This window comes from Ovis aries, chromosome 1 (genome assembly GCF_016772045.2).
Source record: "Ovis aries strain OAR_USU_Benz2616 breed Rambouillet chromosome 1, ARS-UI_Ramb_v3.0, whole genome shotgun sequence".
NCBI lineage: Eukaryota > Metazoa > Chordata > Mammalia > Artiodactyla > Bovidae > Ovis > Ovis aries.
In genome coordinates, this window is record NC_056054.1 from 42,967,256 (window position 1) to 42,989,436 (window position 22,181).

At 39.9% G+C, this 22,181-nt stretch overlaps 1 protein-coding gene and 1 long non-coding RNA gene across 3 annotated transcripts in view; one reads left to right on the plus strand and one right to left on the minus strand.

The window, feature by feature from the left end:
• Positions 1-22,181, minus strand: part of LOC132659276 (uncharacterized) — a 652,410-nt gene that overhangs the window by 222,336 nt on the left and 407,893 nt on the right. The gene's annotated exons all lie outside the window — the stretch shown is intronic.
• The window catches only part of IL12RB2 (interleukin 12 receptor subunit beta 2), a 75,319-nt gene continuing 58,414 nt past the window's right edge, over positions 5,277-22,181 (plus strand). Inside the window, exons 1-7 of one of the 2 annotated variants that reach the window (XM_042243522.1) lie at positions 5,277-5,487; positions 7,284-7,390; positions 8,888-9,175; positions 13,617-13,731; positions 15,731-15,915; positions 17,012-17,154; positions 18,778-18,928. In XM_042243522.1, coding sequence (XP_042099456.1) covers positions 7,315-7,390; positions 8,888-9,175; positions 13,617-13,731; positions 15,731-15,915; positions 17,012-17,154; positions 18,778-18,928 — 958 coding nt within the window. In that variant the 5' untranslated portion in view covers positions 5,277-5,487; positions 7,284-7,314. 2 annotated transcript variants of the gene reach the window in all.

A 22,181-nucleotide genomic window follows, 5' to 3' on the forward strand; every position in this document is an offset into this window, starting at 1 on the left:
TCTGCGGTTGGGTCCTGATAAGATTCCCTAATAAGTTTTAAATGGAATTTGTTTACACACAACATGTCTGGAGCCTGCCTGTTATGTCCAGTGTGATATATCTGAAGTGGAAATGAAACAAATAGGACTGAGAAATAGAACATTCTAGAAAAATAGGAAAGAAGGGAGAAAAGCAAAGGGGATCTTTGTTAAGGAAAATGATAAAAAAAAATCATAAAGAGGGAAAGGAGAAAACACTCTGAGATTTAAAAAGAGAGAAAGGAACCCTTGAATTCAAGAGAAGAAAGCAAGAGAAGAAAGTTTCTGTACATGGGTAAAATTAGGACTACAGATGCTTACCGGTGAGATAAGCCAAAGTTCAAGAGAGCGTCAGCAGCTGCATGAGAAAGAAAAACAGGTGTGTGTCCAATTTGGCTCGTGTAATGGCGGTTGGAACTGTTGGTTAAAAAGAAGAAAAAGCAGAGGGGGTTGACATGGTTACTTTCCTTCCCCTTTAAGCCATCTGGGATTTCCAGGTGGCACAGTGATAAAGAATCTGCCTGCTAATGCAGAAGATGCAGAAGACATGGGTTTGATCCATGAATTGGAAAGATCCCCTGGAAGAGGAAATAGCAATCCACTCCAGTATTCTTGCCTGGGAAATTCCATGGATAGAGGAGCCTGGAGGGTTACAGTCCATTAGGTCACAGAGTCAGACACAGCTGACCATACCTGCATTAAGCCATCTGACGTGACATTATGAAGGGGTTGATTTGATAATCTGGGGCTTGTGGGCCAGGATTTATCCATATTATGGCTTGTTAGACTTTTCAACAAATGGTAGTCTTAGTAGCAAAATGGAGATGATGCTTTGGGTAAGGAACTCTTTTTCATAACATCACTTGTGAAAGGCTTGAGGAGGAGAAGTTTGGCTCCAAAGGCTGAGTTTCAAGTTAGCTATTTGGTGGACTTTTCCTTTTCTATCCTTACAGTGGAATAGATTGTTAGAAATGGATACATATTGTACATACACTGGGTTTTGTCATTTGATCTTTGTTCGAGGGAAGTAGGTGATTCAACCTTCGGAACACTAAAGCATTAGGCACTGTAAGTGCTTTACTAGATGGGTATCATAAAGACTGGATGTAATGTGCAATGACCATAATAAGAGATCAACAAACAAATTCCTATCACTACTAAGAGCATTGTTCACAGTAGTTCTAGTTCTAGTTTTATGCTGCTACTATTGCTACTGATCAGAAACAATTGCACCTGCAAGAAGTAATGTTGGACTAGAAATTGGGAGACCGTCATTCTGATCTGGATTCTGCTATTAATGTGACCTTTGGCAAGTTGCTTCCTTTCTTTAGGGCTCAGTTTATGTACCTATAAAATGAGGAATGTAGAATATATGACTTCCAAAGTGTTGTCTTTACATGCTGATTTGCCACCAGTAAGACATGCTTGTCCATTACTTTGCCAGCAGAAGAGAAGGATTTTGTACCCTGCCTCAGCAAATCAACTGGGTAATTAATGTTCTGTATTTTTAAGGCAGACAGCCTTCATGCACGTTCAAAACAATCACTTTCTTGTTCTGTGGTGGCCCAGACTCAAATGTCAGCTGTTGGGAGGGGAGGGGAGCAGTAGGGCATGGTTGTTAGTAGCTAATCTTTGAGGTTCCTTCCTCCTCTGAGTTCTTAAATTCTTTGAAAGCCAGGGTTAAAATTAGCTAACATATGACCTTTTACCTAGTCTAACAAAAGATACAATTCAAGTATGTTGAAAGTCATAAGTGATTTAAAAAAGAGATGCAAAACCTGGATCCAGAAGGAGATGGGGGAGCTAGTCTCAGTGGAGTGGCTACCCTGTGCTGGATATTCTCAGGAGTCCATGACATGGACATATTCATCCTCCCAGTAACTTGGTCTAGGTAGGTATCCCTGTACTCTTGGCATGAATGAGCAAGTGGCACCCTGACAGTTAACAGCACACAGTGGAACTGAGACTCTCTAGCCTTTTTCTTTTCCACCACACCATGCTGCTCCTTGAGCTTACTATGGTGCTACAGAAGAAAAGCAGTGTGGAAGTAGGAAGAGTTTCTGCCTACGTGAAATTACCACCTGTGATGAGGGTTTTTCCTAGCCTAGTCAAACATGATTTTGAAGTAGCTGCTTATTTTGTGCTTCTTCCTGGAGCAGTGGGGAAAGAGAGGCTCATGGAGGGGGAATTCTTTCTCTGCCTTCCTGCCAGTGGCTGTATTTCTGGCTGGTCCCTGCCTCCCTCACTGAGACGTTGTTTTCACCGTCTGGAAACTGTCCCCACTTGAGTGATGAGTCAATGACAGCACACTTTGATTTTCTGATTCAAGACAGAGTTGTAGTTTTAATATCGACCCTCCAGGCAGACTATATGAAGGATGTTTACAGTTGATAGAAGGTTTCATTTTATTGGAAGATCCCTCATTTACTTGAAGGTCTTTGGGGTTGTGAGTTTCTTACAAATGAAGAAATTGTTTTACCTGGTCATTCAGAGAACATAAGCATGTTTGTGTTTGGGTCAGTGTACTATGTAAACTCAAATCCTCTATTTTGCCTATTTCTTCATATGTAGGTGTGTATATATATATTTCATGCACATATATACATTTTAAAAATTCTTATTATAACCAACTAATATTTTACTATTCGGAGAACATTGTAACTTCATAACTTGCAATGCACATTGAAAAATAATACTCTGTGGACACCCTTTGCAGTTAAGAAGCAGAAACCTTTAATCCCTATATATCTGTTCATTCAGTTATCTTCTAGTTCAATCCATTATTTCCTTTATGCCAGAATATTCCAAAGTTTAATGAAAACTAATTTTAAACTGAACTAAGACAGCTACAACAAAAGGTAGCCAAATGAGATTTAATGTAGTTTTAAGGTATTGTAGTTATTTTAAACTAACTAGAAGTAAAAAACAGAAAAACCATTTAAATTTCATTCAGTTCAGCATGTGCCTTTTATTTTCAAACATCACCGTCTGGATGTGGACAGTGTTGGTCCCAAATACTTCTTTTTATTTTTTGGCTATGTGACATGACTCTTAGTTCCTCCACCAGGGATCAAATTGTGCCCCTTGCATTGGAAGCCTAGAGCCTTAACCACTGGGCCACCAGGGAATTCACCAGCACAGGTCTTCTATGTGCCACAAATTGTGGCTTCTGCCCATGAGGAGCTTGCAAGATAATGGAAGAGACAGGCAGATACCTAAAGAAATTAGTTTGACTTACGCTGGCAGGTGCTAAGATGGGAGGATGCCAGAATGCTAAGAAGATACAAGTAGAATACAAGATACAGTCTGACCAAAAGACATCAGTAAGGCTTGTAAGATCTGGCTACTTCTTTCCATCTCTGCTGCTATCCCTCTGGTCCACATCACCAGTATTGCCTACCTGGGTGTTCCCAGCTGCTTCCTGACTGGTCCGCTTGCTTCTACTCCAGCCTCCATACACGGAGCCAAGACTAATTTTTCTGTTTGCTTTTGTATTTGTGTGTATGTTTTATATAATTCATATCTTGTTTCACCCTAACTAAAACACAGTTAAATAAATAAATAAAACCACTAATTATACACAGTGGTTTCCCATTGATAGGAGAGTAAAATCCAGGCTCCTTTCCATGGCAAACAAATCCATGGCAGATCTGGCTCCTGCCTTCTACACTTTCATTTCATATGACTGCACACAGTTACTTACCCCAGCTACTCTGACCTTATTTCTGTGTCTCAACCATAGCAAGCCCGTTTTTCTGCCTTCAGGCTTTGTACTCAATATTTATTCTGCCAGGAAAAGTCTTTCTGAGCCTTCAGCTGGCCTGTGCCAATCGCAGCTTAAGTTTCACCTCCTAGAAAGGCCTTCATTTTCCAGACTCTCTCCCCTTAGCCTCTCTTAATCTTTTGTTATTATCTGAATGTATCTGTTTGTTATTTATTTACTTTTTGTCTACCTACTCCAGAATATTGGCTCCATGCAAGCTGAAACTCTGTCTTGTTCTCCACTCTCAAGTCCTTGGCACCTTGCAACTGCTAAATTCTTATTTATCGAGTAAATGACAGAATAAAAAGTGTCTGAGTTGAGTTGGGATACATGAGTAAGACTTAGGGAGTCCAAGAACAGTGGAAAGGTAAGAGAATAGCATGACAAAGACATAGAAGCATGAAGTGGCATGGGATGTGTGGGGGAACCAGGAGCAGCTCAGTGTTGCTAGGCAGGAGTGTCAGTAGTAGTGGATGTAGCTGGTGACGACAGGAATTACCAGTCACAAAAGCCACTGAATGCTATGACCTTGGCCTTTATGATTTAGAGAGAGCTAAACTGTCAGATTTCAATTTAGGTCGGTTTTTCTCAGACATTTTAAACTGAGACCCAGAGAATACATGTTATATTTTCTGCAAACTGAGATTCGTCTACAGAGTTCAGAGGCCACCATGTTTTTTGGCCCATAGCCCCTTTCTCCATCTTCAAAGGCAGCAGCCACAGTTCTCACATCACAGCTCTCTGACCAATTCTTCACCCCCCTCATCCACTTTTAAGGACTCATACAATTAGGTTGGGCCCTTGTGGGTGGCTCAGACAGTCAAGAATCTGCCTGCAATGTCGGAGATCCAGGTTCAGTCCCTGGTTCAGGAAGATCGCCTGGAGAAAGGAATGGCAACCCACTCCAGTATTCTTGCCTGGAGAATCCCATGGACAGAGGAGCCTAGTGGGCAATAGTCCCTGAGGTCACAAAGAGTCAGACATGACTAAGAGACTAGCAGATTTTCACTTGGGTATCCAGGGTAATCACCGTACCTCAGGGTCCCTAATTTTAATCACATCTCCCAAGTCCCTTTGTCATGTAACACAATGTATTTATTCACAGGTTCTATGGATTAGAGCATGGACATATCTGGTGGAGCACTATGCTGCAGGGCCCACAGGGATGTTTATAGGGGATTTTCTATAACTCATATTCCTTCCCCCCTCCCTCCCTCCTTCCCTTCTTTCTTTCAATGCTTAGAAGGCCTTTCTTTTCCAAGGCCAAGTGCTCACATACAGCAACGAGCAAGACAGTCAGTGTTCCAGGTCTCATGGTAGCTTAAATTCTAACAGAAAGGTTGATGACTGATAAGCAATCAAAATAGGAGATTGTTTGATGATGTGAGTAAAGTGATGTGTAGAAAGGAACTGGGCAAGACCACTTTGGCTGAGTGGTCAGGGAGGGGCTCTCTGAGGAAGTGACACACGATCTGAGATCTGAAGGATGTAAGTCAGTCAGCCACTAAGAGCCAGGGGAAGAGGATTCTAGCAGAGGAAATGAAAAGTACAAGGTCCTCGGAGCAGCAGAGGGCATGTCTTGTTCAAGGAACAGTCTGAAGGCCAATGTGAATGAAGCAGAACATCAAGGCAAAAAAAAATAGAGCAAATGATCGTGGCAAGACAGGAGACGTGAAGCCAGCCAGTGGCTGAGAGAGTAATGTATGGTAAGGACTTGGGATTTTTTTCTAACAGCAAGGGGGATCTACTGATGGGTTTTAAATAGAGATGATACCAAGCAGGGAACATAATCCAATTTATGTTTTTAAAAGGTAGTCAGCTATGTGAAAATGACTTAGAAAGGGGCAGGGATGGACTAGAGAGACACATTAAGGAGCTACTGCAGTCATCTGCGAGGGAGATGACAACGGATGTTTGGACTGGGGTGAGGATGGTGAAAAGACTGATCTGTGATATATTCGGGAGGTAAAATTGACAGGACTTAATGGTCATTTGGCTGTGGGGTATGAGAGGGTGGAATGAAGGATGATAGCTAGGTTCTTTTTAGCAATTCACAGGATAAAAATTTTATTCACGGAGGTGGAAAGGGCTGGAGGAAGAACCAGTTTGGAGAAAGGAGACCAAAGTTCGATTTGAACATGTTAATATGGAGCAGTCACATCTGAGAAGTGATGCCAAGGAGAGAAGCATAGGAGACTGGCACTCAGTGCAGTGTCTGAGTTGAAGATAAGCATCTGAGAGTCTAGCTTACAGACGGTGTTGAGAGCCAAGAGACCAGATGAAATCCCTCAGGAAAGAGTAGAAATAGAGAAAAAGAAAATGTCTTGAGTGCTGAGGTCCTCCAAGACTTTCAAGTCGAGGAAAAGGATGAGCCACCAGAAAAGGCTATTGAAAAGATGCTAAATACAGGAGTCAAAAAAGCTAGGGGATATTTCCAGGAAGCCTGCTAGAGCAGGACTGTAGTATCTCTAGCACTGAACACCACGCCTAGCACATGAAAGGTAACCATCACTGTCGAAAGAATAAGTGAACTTTTCTGAGGCTCTCCAGTGGTATTCTGGCACATTTCTGGGCATGGGAATAAGAGGTGAACATTTGTATTGGCTAGTTGCTAACGGCCCAACATCACACAGCTTTTCAGCCTGCTTCTTGAATTTCTGGCCCACTTTTGATAGAATTTTGGAGAAGGAAATGGCAACCCACTCCAGTATTCTTGCCTGGAGAATCCCATGGATGGAGGAACTTGGTGGGCTACAGTCCACGGGTCACAAAGAGTCGGACATGACTGAGCGACTTCACTTTCACTTTTGATAGAATTTAGAGAATTTGCTAGACCCATTCCTTAGGTTTATATTTGGAAACAACAGAAATCACCAACTTGCATTTTCCAAATCATTTAAGATAAAAAATACTCAGTAAAATAAATAAATAATAAATAAACAAGCAAACAAATAAAAATGAACTTATGAAAACCCCCAACAGCCCCCTTGGAACCCTTGGAATTCTTTTCTTACTGCCAAGGAAATCAGTCTTTTACTGAGTTCTGGAGTGTGGGAGGTAGTAGTGGTTATGAACCACATTTTAATCTCCTGTTACTTCCAGGAGCACATGACTAGATCAGAAATTCTCACTACTCTTGGAATTTTAACACTAGTACATTTGACTATGACGCAGACTTGTTTGGAAGGAAAAAAGCTTTGTGTAAGACTGAATCTCAGAAGATTAAGTAACTTGCCCATTGGCTCAAAGTATTTAAACCCAGTTCTAAAGGACGCCATAGGTCAGGTCTCTTCCCTTACTCTTTGCTGACCCCAAGAAGCTTAAATGATATGAGGGTTAGAGGTGGCTAAAATTTTTAGTTTATTGGTTTTAAACATCATTTTTTTTAAGTCTCTTAACAATACAGAGAAAATTAAAGGAGCATTTTAAGCCCTCTGAATTGTTTTGGTTGTAGTATTTTCAGAATGTATTTAACATGAATGAATTTGTCTTCTTTTACAAGGAAACATACAGAGGTGTATTCCAGACTGTTCATGGCACATACAGTTAGCGGGTGTTCACTGGCACTTATTTTTATCATCATGTTGCTGTTAGTTAAGGCAAAAATAGGTAAGATATTTCTGTAATCTAATCTGTGGAAGAATTTTTGGTTTAAATTCTCACAGATGAAATATGCATTTGCGGTAAATGTTCTGATAATTGGTCTTTTTAAGGTAATCTGTCAAGTTTAAGTGGATAAGTTTGGTTCTAAGTATGTTACTAATATGTATTTTATTTCATTATATTAGTGATTGAAACTCCAGTGATATCTTTTTCTCTTAAGAAAGTGACTAGGTAACCACGCTAGGAATCATGAATGGGTGTTTTAACAATCATGAATGAATTTTAACAAAGAGTATTCACGGATGGATTCAGCTCTGCTAAAAAAAGAAGATAATGGCTGTCATTTTCTGTGCTTTTTTTATTGGCATCTTATTTTTTACTTTCTAACCTACTAGGATCAAAGAAACAAAAAACAAACATAAAAGTAAGAGAGAGAAAGAGATTATTTCTGAAAATAAAAATGGAAACTTTTCATTTAAAATAAATATTTAATATTTCCTTTATTTGACTTAAATAACTTTTTACCAATTTGTTTGTGGTAGTTAATCCAAGCAATTTTACAATTAACAAAAAAATACTTTCAGTGGAGGCTTTATATCATATCTAAAAATTCAGGGTGACTCTATAAGGGTTTTTTTTCATCAGCAATTACTGAATACTACCAAAAACTGCTAATTTGCGATTCATTGTTGTATTTACATATATAGAACCACCTGGAGAGTAAGAATGATCTCTCTTTAAGAGTTTATTGTGGGATCTGGCATAAGGAAAATAATATGGAGAACTCTTTTTAAAAGAAAAATACTTTTGTGTACTTTCGTATTAGCTGTATTGGGAGTGGTTCATCCTACCTAGGGTCTTACATCTTGGAGGAATACCATGGTAAGACCTAATTTCCATCCCTGATTCCAACTACAAACATACCAGAGCCCCTAAATATTTTCTGTTTATTATAAAATAATGCTAGGGATTACACATACCTTATACCCCTAATATAGCAAGGGAGGGGATTATTCCCAAATGTGCCCTTTAACATTTGTAGTAGCCTTTTAGGCATTTGTGATAGCTTTTTAATCATTTTGGTATGAGTATTGAAGTAAGTGTTATAAATCATAAATGGGCAGGGAAACAAATGTGATTTATTCCGGGAAGTACTTTTTGTAGTTTGTTGAATAATTTGTATATAATATGATGCATATTATATTAAGCATATAATGTTCTTCCAACCCTATTTTCTCACCACTTTCCTATTTATAGTTCTGGTTATAGTATTACTGTATTGAAAAGGATGTATACTTTAATTCAGATACAGTTAGACTTTAAAATAGTTGCCTTCTGTCCTCACTGTGCATCACCAATCGAGCCAGAGCAACGTAGCTTGTGTGTATTTCCATGATTTGATAGGGTTTGCTTTACCCAGCTTTGGGAAATTTACACAGACCCTCCAACTGATATAGGTTTCTTATGTGCCGACTCATCTTTTGCATTTGTATCTTGCTGCAGATGTGTGCAAGAGAGGGGATGTGACTGTGCAGCCTTCCCATGTCGTTTCGTTAGGATCAGCTGTCAACATTTCCTGCTCTTTGAAGCCCAAACAAGGCTACTTGCCATCCTCCAGTCTTAACAAGTTAATCCTCTACAAGTTCGACAGAAGAATTTGTGTTCAGCATGGTCACTCCCTCAGTTTTCAAGTCACAGGTCTTCCCCTGGGCACAACCCTGTTCGTCTGCAAGCTGGCCTACAGAAGCCGTAAGGAGATTCGAATATGTGGGGCAGAGATCTCCGTCGGTGGTGAGCAGTCCATCCTGAGTTCCTAAAGACTGGTGATCTTCTGGTATTTGGCGTGTATTAAGCAGAAATCCAAGTAGAGGACAGTGTTCTTTCTTCTCCCACTTCAAGGATATATTTAATCTTCCTAGTAACATGAGCACCTCAATGTATTAAGTCCAGAAATCAATAGAACTGGGATCTCATTTAGTAAATCTCCTCTTTCCTCTCCTCTCCTCACCTTTCCTCTTCTCCCCTCTCCTTTTTATCCTTCCCCTCCCCCCCTCTCTCTTTCTGTCCTCTTTTTGGCCATTAAGACCATTTATCTGTTGCCCTTGGACTCCAAAATCAGAAAGAAGGCTTTCTGCATCTGAATCTATGTGCCTTCTTGACTTACAAGAGTTTGTTCAAAGCCACAGCCTCCTAAAAAGAAGATGTCTTTCGACTTGTGCAGTCCAGGCTGATACCCAAGGCTGAACACTTCTCCCCTCTCTGACTTAATGTAAAAAAAATAATAATAATTCTTCCATCCACTTCACTCCTGACCATTGATTATCATACTGAGCAGACGTTAAGAGAGAACGATCATCATACTTAGTATCTTTCCCTGGGTTATCTAGAAAACTGCCTGAGGCTAAACTGATGTGCTAAGACTTCAGAGTGGGAGAGGAGTTGTCTGGTTCCAGGGAAGCAAGAGTGAGGGAGTGAATCAGGGAAAAAGGGGAGCAAACATGAGGTGGTTAAGTTACTGACCTGGCCACGGCATCACCAGGAGATACAGCTGGTTGCTTGGTAACTAGGGACATCCCCAGAAAGAACATATGGCAATAGAGTGACAGGTGAAAGAGAGAACTGTCTGGTGTAGGTCAAAGTTCACCCACAGAGCACCAACTCCCCCGCACTGCTAGCTTGCACTATGAGTCTCTCCACGCCACCGCCAGGGGTAAGAACTAAGATGTCAGAGTTGGCGTCTGCAACCTGAGCCACAGTGCACAGGGTGAGCCAGCAGCACGCCTTCCTGCAGCTTGCAGTCTGCAGCCTTGAAGGCCCAGCCCTGCAAGCCAGTGAGCACGCAAAGGCCCTGAGCCATCCCAGGGCACGCTGTGCCTCTGTGGTTCCCGGGAAACTCCAAACGGGCAGGTGAGAGGTGTGTGGAGAGTCGGAGGAATTGCTGCTGCAGGTTGGCTGACCAAGATGCACGGACAGGGTCCCTGTCATAACGAGAGTGGTACAGAGCTCAGTGCGACTTATCAGGAAAGATAGGAGCCTCTTCTCTGTGACCTGTAACAGCAGCCCCCAACCTTTCTGACGCCAGGGGCCAGTTTCATGGAGGACAGTTTTTTCACAGACCATGGTAGGGTGCTGGTTTCAGGATGATTCAAAAGCATTGTATTTACTATGCACTTTCTTTCTATTATTATTACATCAGCTCCACCTCCGAGCATCAGGCATTAGATCCTGGAGACTGAGGATCCCTGATCTATAAGGACATGGTTGGTGCCAGGCAGGAATTCCTAGAGGGCCAGCACAAGCACTGAGCAGCAATACCAAGCATATCTAAGCAAATCATTGCGGGTGTGGAGCTCATACCCCTCTTCCAGCTCAGGGACTCCTCTGATGGGTTATGTACACTCAGTTCTGACAGCCTGTGATGTAGTAAAAGGAGCATGGGCTTTGAATCCCAACCCAGCCACTAGCAGTGGACTCTTAGTTTCAGTTCTCTCAGCCTCAGTTTCTCCATCTGTGTGATGAAGATACGAACACCTACCTCCCAAGACGGTTGTGGTGATTAGATGATACCTTGGATGCAAAGTGCTTAATCTAGTACCAGGAACATAGGAGGCACTTAAGTGATGAGCACTAGGTCTGCAGTTCCACCGGTTTTAGTCTTTTCTTCATGCATACAGTATGCTGAATGGCTGAGCATGTTTTGCTTGAGAGGAAATAAAGTATTGCTAATAGGCAAGATGAAATTTTTTCTTAAGAACACCATTTGTCCTCACCTCCCTTATCTTCCGAACACCTGAATATTTTATCCAGGTAATTCACCGTCTTATAGACCAACATACTATATTGGTATCAGACATTCTCAGCTCTGTGATGTCAGTTCCAAGTGTTCCCAGTGCTGCAGGTGGGTTTTTTAGGGAGCTATCAATGGCCTTGGAAGTCAGTATCTTCGCAGATGTCCTTAAGCCATTCCATTCCATTTCCTGTCCTTGCTCAGACGCATGGGAGTGCCACAGCCCCATTCATCCAGAGCTTGTGCATGCACCTGTGGCAACTGATAGCATCAGGAGGTCTATGGAAATGGGAAGGCACATCTGCCCCGGTGTAGCTCAGCTGGGCAGCTATGCTGGAATCTTGCTTGTGCAGCGAGCTCAGGTGATAACCACACCATCAAATGGCTGCTCTTTGAACAAGTTTAGCACCTTTGAGGTAAAGAACTGACTGGAAGCAACACCTTTTTCTGAGTATGACAAGTCATTCCAAGAAAAGACACAATGAATGTTGGTTTCACCTGGTGCAGTGAGTTTAATTCTATCTGGTGATGGATTGAGCAGTCCATTTTCTCTTTTGTGATAAGTGGTAGTCCAGAGTAACATTGCATACCCCAAGTAGACCTGTCATAAAAGTGACTGGTTCTTCAGGATTGGGAATGGGTAGATGGCCTTGAAGCCTCTTCTTTCTGGCCCCTTCCTGGGCTTGCGCTGCTCTGCTACTCAGATCTCATCCAGATTGTGCAATAACTTAACCTAAGAGGATTGGGCCACAACTTATTTGGACAACCTAGGAAATAAATGAAAGACAGTAGATTCTTGCTTAGTTGTTTTCAATATATGCTTAGCTGTTGACATTTCTGAATGCTATTTAAGACTTTTTATTTCATATCGTTAGTAGGGCTTTAAAAACTAAGAAGAAGAATACATATAACAATGCAAATAATATTTACATAATACAAATAACAATTACATGGTAAATGATTTTCACTTCAGAGGCTTTGATTTCTGACGTTTTCTTAGCTTCAGCTATTAAATACATTTATATTGAAGAGAATTAGGTCTGGTTTATCCTGGGACAGACAGTCTCTGGCCAAACCATGTCCCAGCCTGAAGTAGACACCTTGATTTCATGGTCCAGGGAACTCACATTTAATACGTTGCTTTGATTTTGAGTAAAAGCTATGGTCTTTAAAATGAGATGCTCTGCAAACTTTTAGGAGTAAAGGTGAAAGTGAGACTAACTTTTTCACTATGCAAAAGTGTCAGGTATATTATCTCTATCTCATTTGGTCATCAAAAGACCCTATGAAGCACTAGAGAAATGATGGTGGTTTGTGTACATGTATTTACTTTCATTCCCCCTGAAATTAAGCCAAGATGCAGTAAAGAAAGTTTTCTAGAGGCACAAACCCTAAAGGACAAAAAGAATGGGAGGGGAGACACAGCAACAAAGTTTTGGAAGCTGGAAAGCAAGTGGACCAGCAATCACCGGCTTGGCCTATTACTGGCAGTTAGACATGTCAAGATGTGACCTGATTTAATGCAGAAGCTCCCACCCTAGACAGACAGAAATTGATGCTACCATGTACTGCTGCAAGTAAGGGCAGCAGTGGGGTTAAAGTTCTGTCTTTGACTATGAAGTGGCTTCATTTAAAAATACACACCTTATGATAGAAGGAGCCATGCCTACCTTGTACACTTTTGCATTTCCACACCTAATGCTGCCTGGTCCATGGAAGGTTTTCAATGTCTGTGTACATAAAAAAGTAATTTGTAAATATTCATTAAGTGTTTCAGGTGATGCTGCAGAAATTAGATTTTGGTGATACATCCCAGGAAGACATGACTAGGGCCAATGGATAGATGTGCCTTGGCAATAAATTTCAAGTCAATGGAGAAAGAAAGACCCTAATTTTTATAAGTTTCTAATATTTGAATGAGCTTCATTCTAAAAAAGTAAACTCATCATCACCCAAGGTATTGGAACTAGCACTAAATGGTCACTTGTCAGGGAAAATAGTAGAATATGATGGTGAAAGGCTTGAACTCAGGTCAGCCACTCATGGGCTGGAGCCCTGATTCCACCACTTCATAGTTTTGTAATGGTGGGCAAGATACTTCATCTCTCAGTGTCCTCTTTGATAAAATGAAGATAATAATAGTATGCACTTGATGTAGCTGCTATAATGTCCAATTGAGAAAAACCACTCATAAAATACTTAATATAGACTTGGCATATAGTAAGTGTTTGATCTATATCCATTATTATTACAATTGCTATTAGAACAAATTCATACCTAGGAGGCACATTTGAAGTTGATGGGATTTGAAATAGCTCCCAGCTCATCTGGGTATGGGAGACGTAGGGGAAGTATTGTTATCTTGTTGGCAAATAACAATAATGTAATTGAAATATCACATGTGTGCTGATTAAAATACGTAGTTCTATTCTTTTTTAAAAAAAGTTGTTCCAGAACAGCCTCGAAACTTATCTTGTATACAGAAGGGAGAACGTGGAACTGTGACCTGTACCTGGGACAGAGGGCGAGACACCCACCTGTATACTGCATACACTTTACAGTGAGTAATACTATATTTGCAGCTTTTTGGTAGGTTTTCTCTTATATGACATCTAGAAGTATCTAACAGTGCTAGTTTTACTGAGAGAAGAAGCATAAACATCTCCAGGTACTTAGATACTTAAAAAAATAATTCTAGTGTTCATCAAGTAAAACTGGTTCATTTATCTAAAGTGTGAGAACTTATGTCTTAGGCCTGAGGACTGGCTCAGAGATCTCTTCAGGGCATCCAAGGCCCACGTTATGGATGTTCTTCCTTGCTGTATATGGTTAAACTGGCTTCCCTCTAGGGTTAAACTTCTCTCTTTTGCACTTGCGGAATCTTGGGTCATGGTTTATAAATAGACTCTTTTTTTGTGGTAGCTTTCCACTAGCCCTGGAGGACTTTCTTTTTAAAGCACCTTTTAAAAGACACTTGCTCATTGGAAGAAAAGCTATGACCAACCTATACAATGTATGAAAAAGCAGAGACATCACTTTGCCAACAAAGATCCACATTGTCAAAGCTATGATTTTTCCAGTAGTCATGTACAGATGTGACAGTTGGACCACAAATACGGCGGAGCACTAAAGACTTGATGCTTTTGAATTGTGGTATTGGAGAAGACTCTTGAGAGTCCCTTGGACAGCGAGGAGATCAAGCCAGTCAATCCTAAATGAAATCAGTCCTGAGTATTCATTGGAAGGACTGATGCTAAAGCTGAAACACCAATACTTTGGCCACCTGATGCGAAGAGCCAACTCACTAGAAAATACCCTGATGCTGGGAAAGATTGAGACAGAAGGAGAAGGGGGTGACAGAGGGTGATATGGTTGGATGATATCACCGACTCAATGGACATGAGTTTGAGCAGACTCTGGGAGATAGTAAAGAACAGGAAAGCCTGGCATGCTTCAGTACATGGGGTCACAAAGAGTTGGACACGACTTAGTGACTGAACAACAGCAACAGTCTGACCTGAGAGTTTACAAAAAGAGAGAGTCTGGGAAATTCTTTCCCTTGGAATTAAGTCTGTAATCCCATCCAGAGATCTAGCTGGTAGGGCTGTGACTAAGTGAGGAGGAGATAGGGGAAAGGAAGTGGGGCCCAGAGTTCTGATCTGTGCTATGGATCTGGCACTTCCGTGAAGTACATGCCGAGGTGGCGATGGATCCTCTGGACGATTGACTTTGCCCCAAGGAGCGAAGAGGTCAGCCACGATTTAGGGATTCAAGGCTTTCCTGATGGCTCAGTGGGGACAGAATCTGCCTGCCAGTGCCGGAGACACAGGTTCAATCCCTGGTCCAGGAAGATCCCACGTGACTCAGAGCAACTAAGCCCATGTGGCACAACTGTTGAGTTTGTGCTCTAGGGCCCATGAGCTGCAACTCCTGAGGCCACATGCCGCAGCTATGGAAGCCGCACACCCTAGAGCCTGTGTTCTGCAACAAGAGAAGCCACTGCAATGAGAAGCCTGCACACTGCAACAAAGAATAGCCCTCACTCACTGTAACTAGAGAAAGTCTGCACGCAGTCACGAGGACCCAGCACAAACAAAAATAAATAAAATTATAAAATAATAAAAAAAAAAAAAGAATTCACCTGCAATGCAGGAGAGGCAGGTTTGATACCTGGGTCAGGAAGATCCCCTGGAGGAGGAAATGGCAACCCACTCTAGTATTTTTGCTGGGAAAATCTCATGGACAGAGGAGCCTGGCAGGCTGCAGTCTGTGGAGTCACAAAGAGTGGGAGATGACTGAAGCGACTGGGCACACATGCACGCGGTGTAGAGATCATTACTCATCCATACGAAAGTCAAGCATTTCAGTCTTATCCAAAAATAAAAAAAAAGAGGGGTGAGCTGTGGTCCTATGACTGCAGAATACAAATATTCCCATAGTATAACCCCTAATAAAACATGTCAAGAATTTTCGATACTTGAACATTTTGTTCCTTTGTGCTAAAAGGAAGCAATAGCACATAAATTGTCTTGCTAAACACAAGCATCTTTCATTTACAGGTTAGATGGACCCAAAAATTTAACTTGGCAAAAGCAATGTAATGATCACTATTGTGATCATTTGGACCTTGGAATCAACCTAACCCCTGAATCACTTGAATCTAGTTACACAGTCAAGGTTACTGCTATCAATAGTCTTGGGAGTGCTTCTTCATTTCCATCCTCATTCACATTGTTGGACATAGGTATGTATAATTTCACATTTTTAGGTGTTGATCTTAGCCTGTGAACATTATTTTTAGAATTACTTGTGTGATGGTTTCAAAAAGGAGAGTGGTTCGTGTTGGAGAAATAAGAGCCCACTGGTTTCAGATCCCATGAAGGCATAGGCTGCCAGTGATACTTTCTGAGTGCGGGTCATGTGAGGTTGTTCAAGAAGCTCAGTGTAAGCCCTTCATGGTGGAGGTGTCTTCTCAGGGTCACAGCTACTCCATTGTTCTAAGATAAAGCTGCATGTGGACCTGCAGGGATGAAGCAGCCAGGTGCATAAATAAAGCGTATCGATGTACCAAATGCATCTTCCTCAGAGAACACTTACCTTCACCCCTCTCATCAGCTTGGGAGCTGGAGTTAGCCAGTCTCAGCACATTTCTGAGCAAATGTAATTGGCCCAGTTGAATCAGAGGCCAATTTCAGGCATTCCCAGGTAACACTGAGCTTCTGACCTGCCTGAAGTTCTGGCCTCACACCACGTGGCTCTTTTCTGTCTTCCCAAAGCATCTCATTGCACACATACACACTGTACAGTATAGTGATATACGTTAGCATCTGCTATATTTGCCATCACAATTTTGCCCATTTTGCCTGCCTTCTCTTTACATTGACCATCCATCTCTAGTCACCTTCTTTCCCTCTTGTCTTCTATTCCTCTGTTTCTGAGTCTCTTGCCTATGGCTTTTCCTACCAAGATTTCTTCTCCTTCTGATGAGATCACGACTAGCCACACCTCTACCTTCTCAGCTGTTGAAACTCTTGGGTTTGGCACATTGGTTTTCTTTAAATCATTGAATTAAATGAAATCCAAATTATCAATGATGTTTATGGTAGTTTATCTGCATAAAAATGAGGTAAGTTAAAGGGAATTACTTTAATGGTTTAGAAGTCAATCCAATTTTTTCTTTCTTCTAAAAGCCAGGGACTCCTCTCTTGTCTGTTTCAACAAGTTGGTGGCTGTACATTTTAGAAATGAGACTTGTTCAACTCTTTATAGCTCATGTAAGTATAAGACAATTTCCAGCCGTGGAGCTTGAATCACACTTTTTTGTTTGCCCTGGTTACCAGTGAGGCCTCTTCCTCCGTGGGACATCAGAATCAAATTTGTAAATGCTTCCGTGAACAGGTGTACCCTTCTGTGGAGCGATGAGGGACTGGTGCTGCTCAATCGACTCAGATATCGGCCCATTAACAGCAGATCCTGGAATATGGTAATGGTCTCTAGAGTGAAGGGCAAACCAGGGAGAAATTCTTAGTAGGACCGCCCAGATGTCTTTTTTCATACCAGCAAAATACAGAGGTTAAGAATGTTTACCCCAAAAGTACACATATACATGTGAGACGTATCAGTCAATCATTTACACTTCTGTTTATTGAGAAGTATGTTAGGGAATTCCCTGGCAGTCCAGTGGTTAGGACTCCGTACACTCACTGCCAAGGGTCCAGGTTTGATTCCTGGTGGGGAAACAAAAATCCTATAAACCATGTGTCAAAAAAAAGAAAAAAATGAAAACAAATATCCTAAAATTTGATCACTGATGCTGAAATTTTTTAAGCTATAAGCTTCTGTAAACCCACACTAATTTTCTATGATTTATTTCTAGTAAATGATTCATTTTTCCTTGTTGGTCTACTCCCTACCCCATTATTACTTCCATTATTACTTTTTAGTAATTTCTTTTAAATTATTTATATATTTAGTTGGCTGCACTGGGTTTTAGTTTCCACATGCGGGATCTAGTTCCCTGACCAGGGATGGAACTCAGGCCCCCTGCATTGGGAGCATAGAGTCTTAGTCATTACACCACCAGGGAAGTCTCACGTTTTAGTAATTTTTTAACCTATTGGAAAAAGAAATATTAGGGAATGTTCAGAGGCTTATCTAAATTGAATATTCCAAAGATAAAACTTTATACTTTGATGTAATATTGAACATTAAATTTTTACAATAAAAATGTAGGATTATGATTCTTTCCAGTATTTTGGTATTTCCAGGACTATAGTGCCTATAATAATAACAAAGGATCAGTTCCACATAGGAGAATTCCATGGACTATTCCATGGGGTCACAAAGAGTCGGACACGACTGAATGACTTTTACCCTATTCAAATATTCATCGCTCAGTTATGTCTGACTCTTTGTGACCCTGTGGAGTGTAGCCCACCAGGCTCCTTGGTCCGTGGAATTCTCCAGGCAGTAATACTGGAGTGGGTTGCCATTCCCTTCTCCAGGGGATCTTTCTGACCGAGGGACCAAACTTAGGTGGATTCTTTACCATCTGGGCCACCAGGGAAGCCCTAGTTCCACATATAGAAAGGTATAATAATTAAATGTTTATATATTGTTGTTGTTGTTCAGTCATTAAGTAGTGTCCGACTCTTTGTGACCCCAAGGACTGCAGCATGCCATTTAATAATTTTCTTATATAATTAAAATTTTCTGTTTGGAGCCAGTTTTATGTCTGTGTTAAAACATTCATTGCATTCTAATTGTGGCCAAATAAAAAATAATATCTAGTTAGAAACAAGCTTTTTCAAGGCCTTTTTGAAAATGAGTAGTTTTCAGTCTTTGCTTGTTTTACAGCTGGTTTCTGGATCCCCCTTGGAATCTATATAGATGGGTTAGATCCGCGAATTTTTTTGTCTTTGTGTTTCTAATGAGACACTATTGTTTCAGATTAACAGCACATGTATTCAGTAACCCAGTCATTATATTTCTTCTCATTGAATGACAGATTTGAAAAGTAAAAAGGGTTATCTAGTTTGGTTTTCTTACCTTTATTTTAATTAATTTAGTATTAACAGGCACTTAAAAAAATCTGGTTGGTTTCAAGGTTAATGCCACAAATGCCAAAGGAAGATATGACTTGCTGGATCTGAAACCCTTTACAGAATACGAATTTCAGATTTCCTCTAAGCTACATCTTTATAAAGGTAGTTGGAGTGATTGGAGTGAATCTTTGCGAATACAAACACCAGAAGAAGGTATGTGTCTAAAAAAAGGCAGAGGGGTGGGGAAGGAGGGGTGGATAGAAGGGATGAAAGATGAGAGAGAGAGAGAGGAAGATGTAATAATTTCCTTAGAATAGACTCTAAAATACTGATACTAAATCAAAACATAGTGCGTTAATTAACAAGCTCATTTTCACATCAGCTTAAGTATTGCAGCTGTCCAGGGAGATATGTTTATATTGCTTGGAAATTTTTGACATTAGTTAAGTCCTACTCCTGTTTGTCATATATTATCACATTGGTTTACAAGCTTTATGCCTCTGTTTGATTTTATCTCTTACTTCTATTTCACTTAATATCTCAGTTACTCTCTCTTATTCCACAAAGCTATGACTAGTAATTAATTTCATTCCTTTATCATTAAACCTTGATGCATCTTGCCTTTTGGGTTCTATGAAAATTAATATGGCCTTTATAAGCCATACTAAAAGCTTGGGAAAAGGTAGTCTCTGAAGATATAACATTTTAAAATGAAGTTTAACATCCAACAATCCTCTCTTTTCCAAATATTACAGCCCTGCACTTCTTCAAACTTTGATACTCACTGCTCACAGGAGTACCATAGATTGCCCATAGCTATGAAGAGGAGGTCAAATATATTTTTCAGTCTGATGAGCTTTTTGTCTTGGGTAATTACTGGGAAGACAGTTTTATTGAAGTAAAATCAAATATTTTTTTAAAGCAAAAATGTTTATATGAACTTTATGCCTCTTCTAAATCTTTGGAGACATAAGAAATAGCCATTTGAGTATTAGTTTTCAAAAGCACTCTGTTAGTGATACAATATACAACTTCATAATTTGTCTAAATTTGTCTCAGAGGAAAAATAATCGGCATGTAATCTATTGCTTTATAATCTGGAGATTTTCAGCCATTAATGTCAGAAAAGCTAAATGCTTATTTGTGAAACTTACAGATATTTGTGCATGTAAACTAGCCTCACGACTAAACTACATTCATTTTCTGTGAGCAACTAGTGATTTTTGGTAACTGATGACACTGAATGACTTTCAAGGATGTAAACTATTAATCAAATAAATAATATATAAATTATAGAATAATTGTATATATTTCCTTTCTTCTTAACAGTAATTTCATTTCTCTAAAAATGTTTATAAATGAATTCATTCAACAAATTATAATTTTTCCTCTCATTTTATGGTAATAATCTCTTAATGTTGAGCCACTATTCTCTCTTTAAATGTGTGTTAGTTTTAGAATCCAGAGCTAACTCCTGTTATCCTTTTGTTACACATGTCAAAGTGATATATTTTTAAAATGCCTTATGGATTAGAATTTATACATAATACAGATAAAATTCTTGGAACTAGGCCACATTTTATGTCCAAGTCCAAGGTAGTATATAGTCTGAGAAGTTAAGTTGTATCACATTAAGCTAAAATATAAAAATAAGGAAACTGGGCTCATAAATGCTTGTCATTTTTACTCACACTTGATAATGACCTGTTTAGAGATGTGTGAAAGTTTTTTCTTTTTTTTTTTCAAGTGTTTATCTGTTGAATTAAAAACCCATCAAGGCAGAATGGTAACTTTCTCATATCCTATAAAATGAACCATCACCATAACAATGAACGCAGCAACTTGTTGTGTTTATGAACTCGTGGATGGTTATGAATTGAACCAAGGAAGCTGGCTTATTCAGAGTAGTTGCAAGCATTCACAAAGAGAGAAACCCATACTCTGAAATACGCCACGTTGACCAAGCTCTGCTGACTTCCTCTCTGTCTGAATCTCCCTTTTCTGTGTTTGATCTTTCTGTGGGTTGTTGTAAGGTCTCTTTTCTCTTACTCTAACTTCATGGTTTTCACATCTTACCACTGTTTCTGTCATCAGTTTCTGTATGAAACACTAACTGATGTAAACCTAAAAGGTGTGAAATTTTTTTTTGACACTTCTTCCTTTTAACCCTTGGGATGTGTATGCAAATGTAACTTGGCATTTAAAAAAAAATACTAGTAAGCTTTTTTTAATTACTTTTTAATTACTGTCTAAAACTGAGCAATGTTATTATGATAGAGCTCTTCCTTTGCAGCCTTGGCTACTCAAAACAGCATAATATGTTATCTCTTAGTGGTTTGGGTACAGTTATTTATAGCATGTCAGCAGAGAATGAAGGCATTATTCACTCCATATGGCCCTTCCTCTGTCATTAATTTAAACTCTTGTCACAGTCCTCCATGAAGAACACTTTAAAAATGACCACTAAGTAAGGGGTGAAAGGAAACATATCACATTCCTATGCTCAGGAAGACAGTCCAGCAATCAGTATATATCAAATGTGGGCCTGATACTGGGAAACAAGCAGTCATATTTTGCTTCTAGTGGGAAAACAGTCTTGAGTTTGGGTTGCATAGTGTCTTCACATGCCTGAGAAAATGCCCAAGTATTGGGATACAGTGCTTCCTCATCATTTTGAGCACCCAGGAGGAGACTCCAAAATAAAGGTGAATGAACCATTCCTTAGAGCTATATTAACAATTAGGTGTTTCTGCCTATTCATTCTTCATCATTTTTCAAAGTGTTATTTGTATGTTTGGTCTTGGTAAACTTGACTGTGGACAGTTAATAAAGGAAGTGTTAAATGCTCATACTAGTGCCAGAGCAGTAAAGGAGTCCTCCTCCATCATGGTGATTGCATAGGTAATTGGTGAGAGATCCCAAAGAGAGAAAAAAACATAGCTGCAGCCACCCATCTTCCCATTGAGGAGCTAGACAATTGTTCACTCACTTGTGATTTTAAACAATTGCTAGGATAGGTTAGATGTGAACAATTAAATACTAGAGGTTATTTTACTATCTGTTAGTAAGCAAGATGGTAAGTCTAGCTTAAGAGTTAGCAAATATTTTCTGTAAAGATCCAAGGCTGAAAATAATAAATATTTTCAGCTTTGTAGACCTATGATCTCTGTCACAACTATTAAAATTTGCTGTTATCACATGCAAGCAGCCATTGACAGTCTAGCAATACATAGACAAAGCTGTATCCAAAATTTTATTTTTGCACACTGAAATTTGAATTTTATAAAATTTTTATCTCACTAAAAAGGATTCTTCTTTTGATTGGTTGTCAACCATCTAAAAATGTGAAAGCTATTATCATTAGTATGGCTATATCGAAACACGGAATAGGGAACCAGTCAGATTTGGTCCATGGGCCATAGTTTGCTGATTTCTAAATTAGCTAAACTTGAAAATATCATGCTTG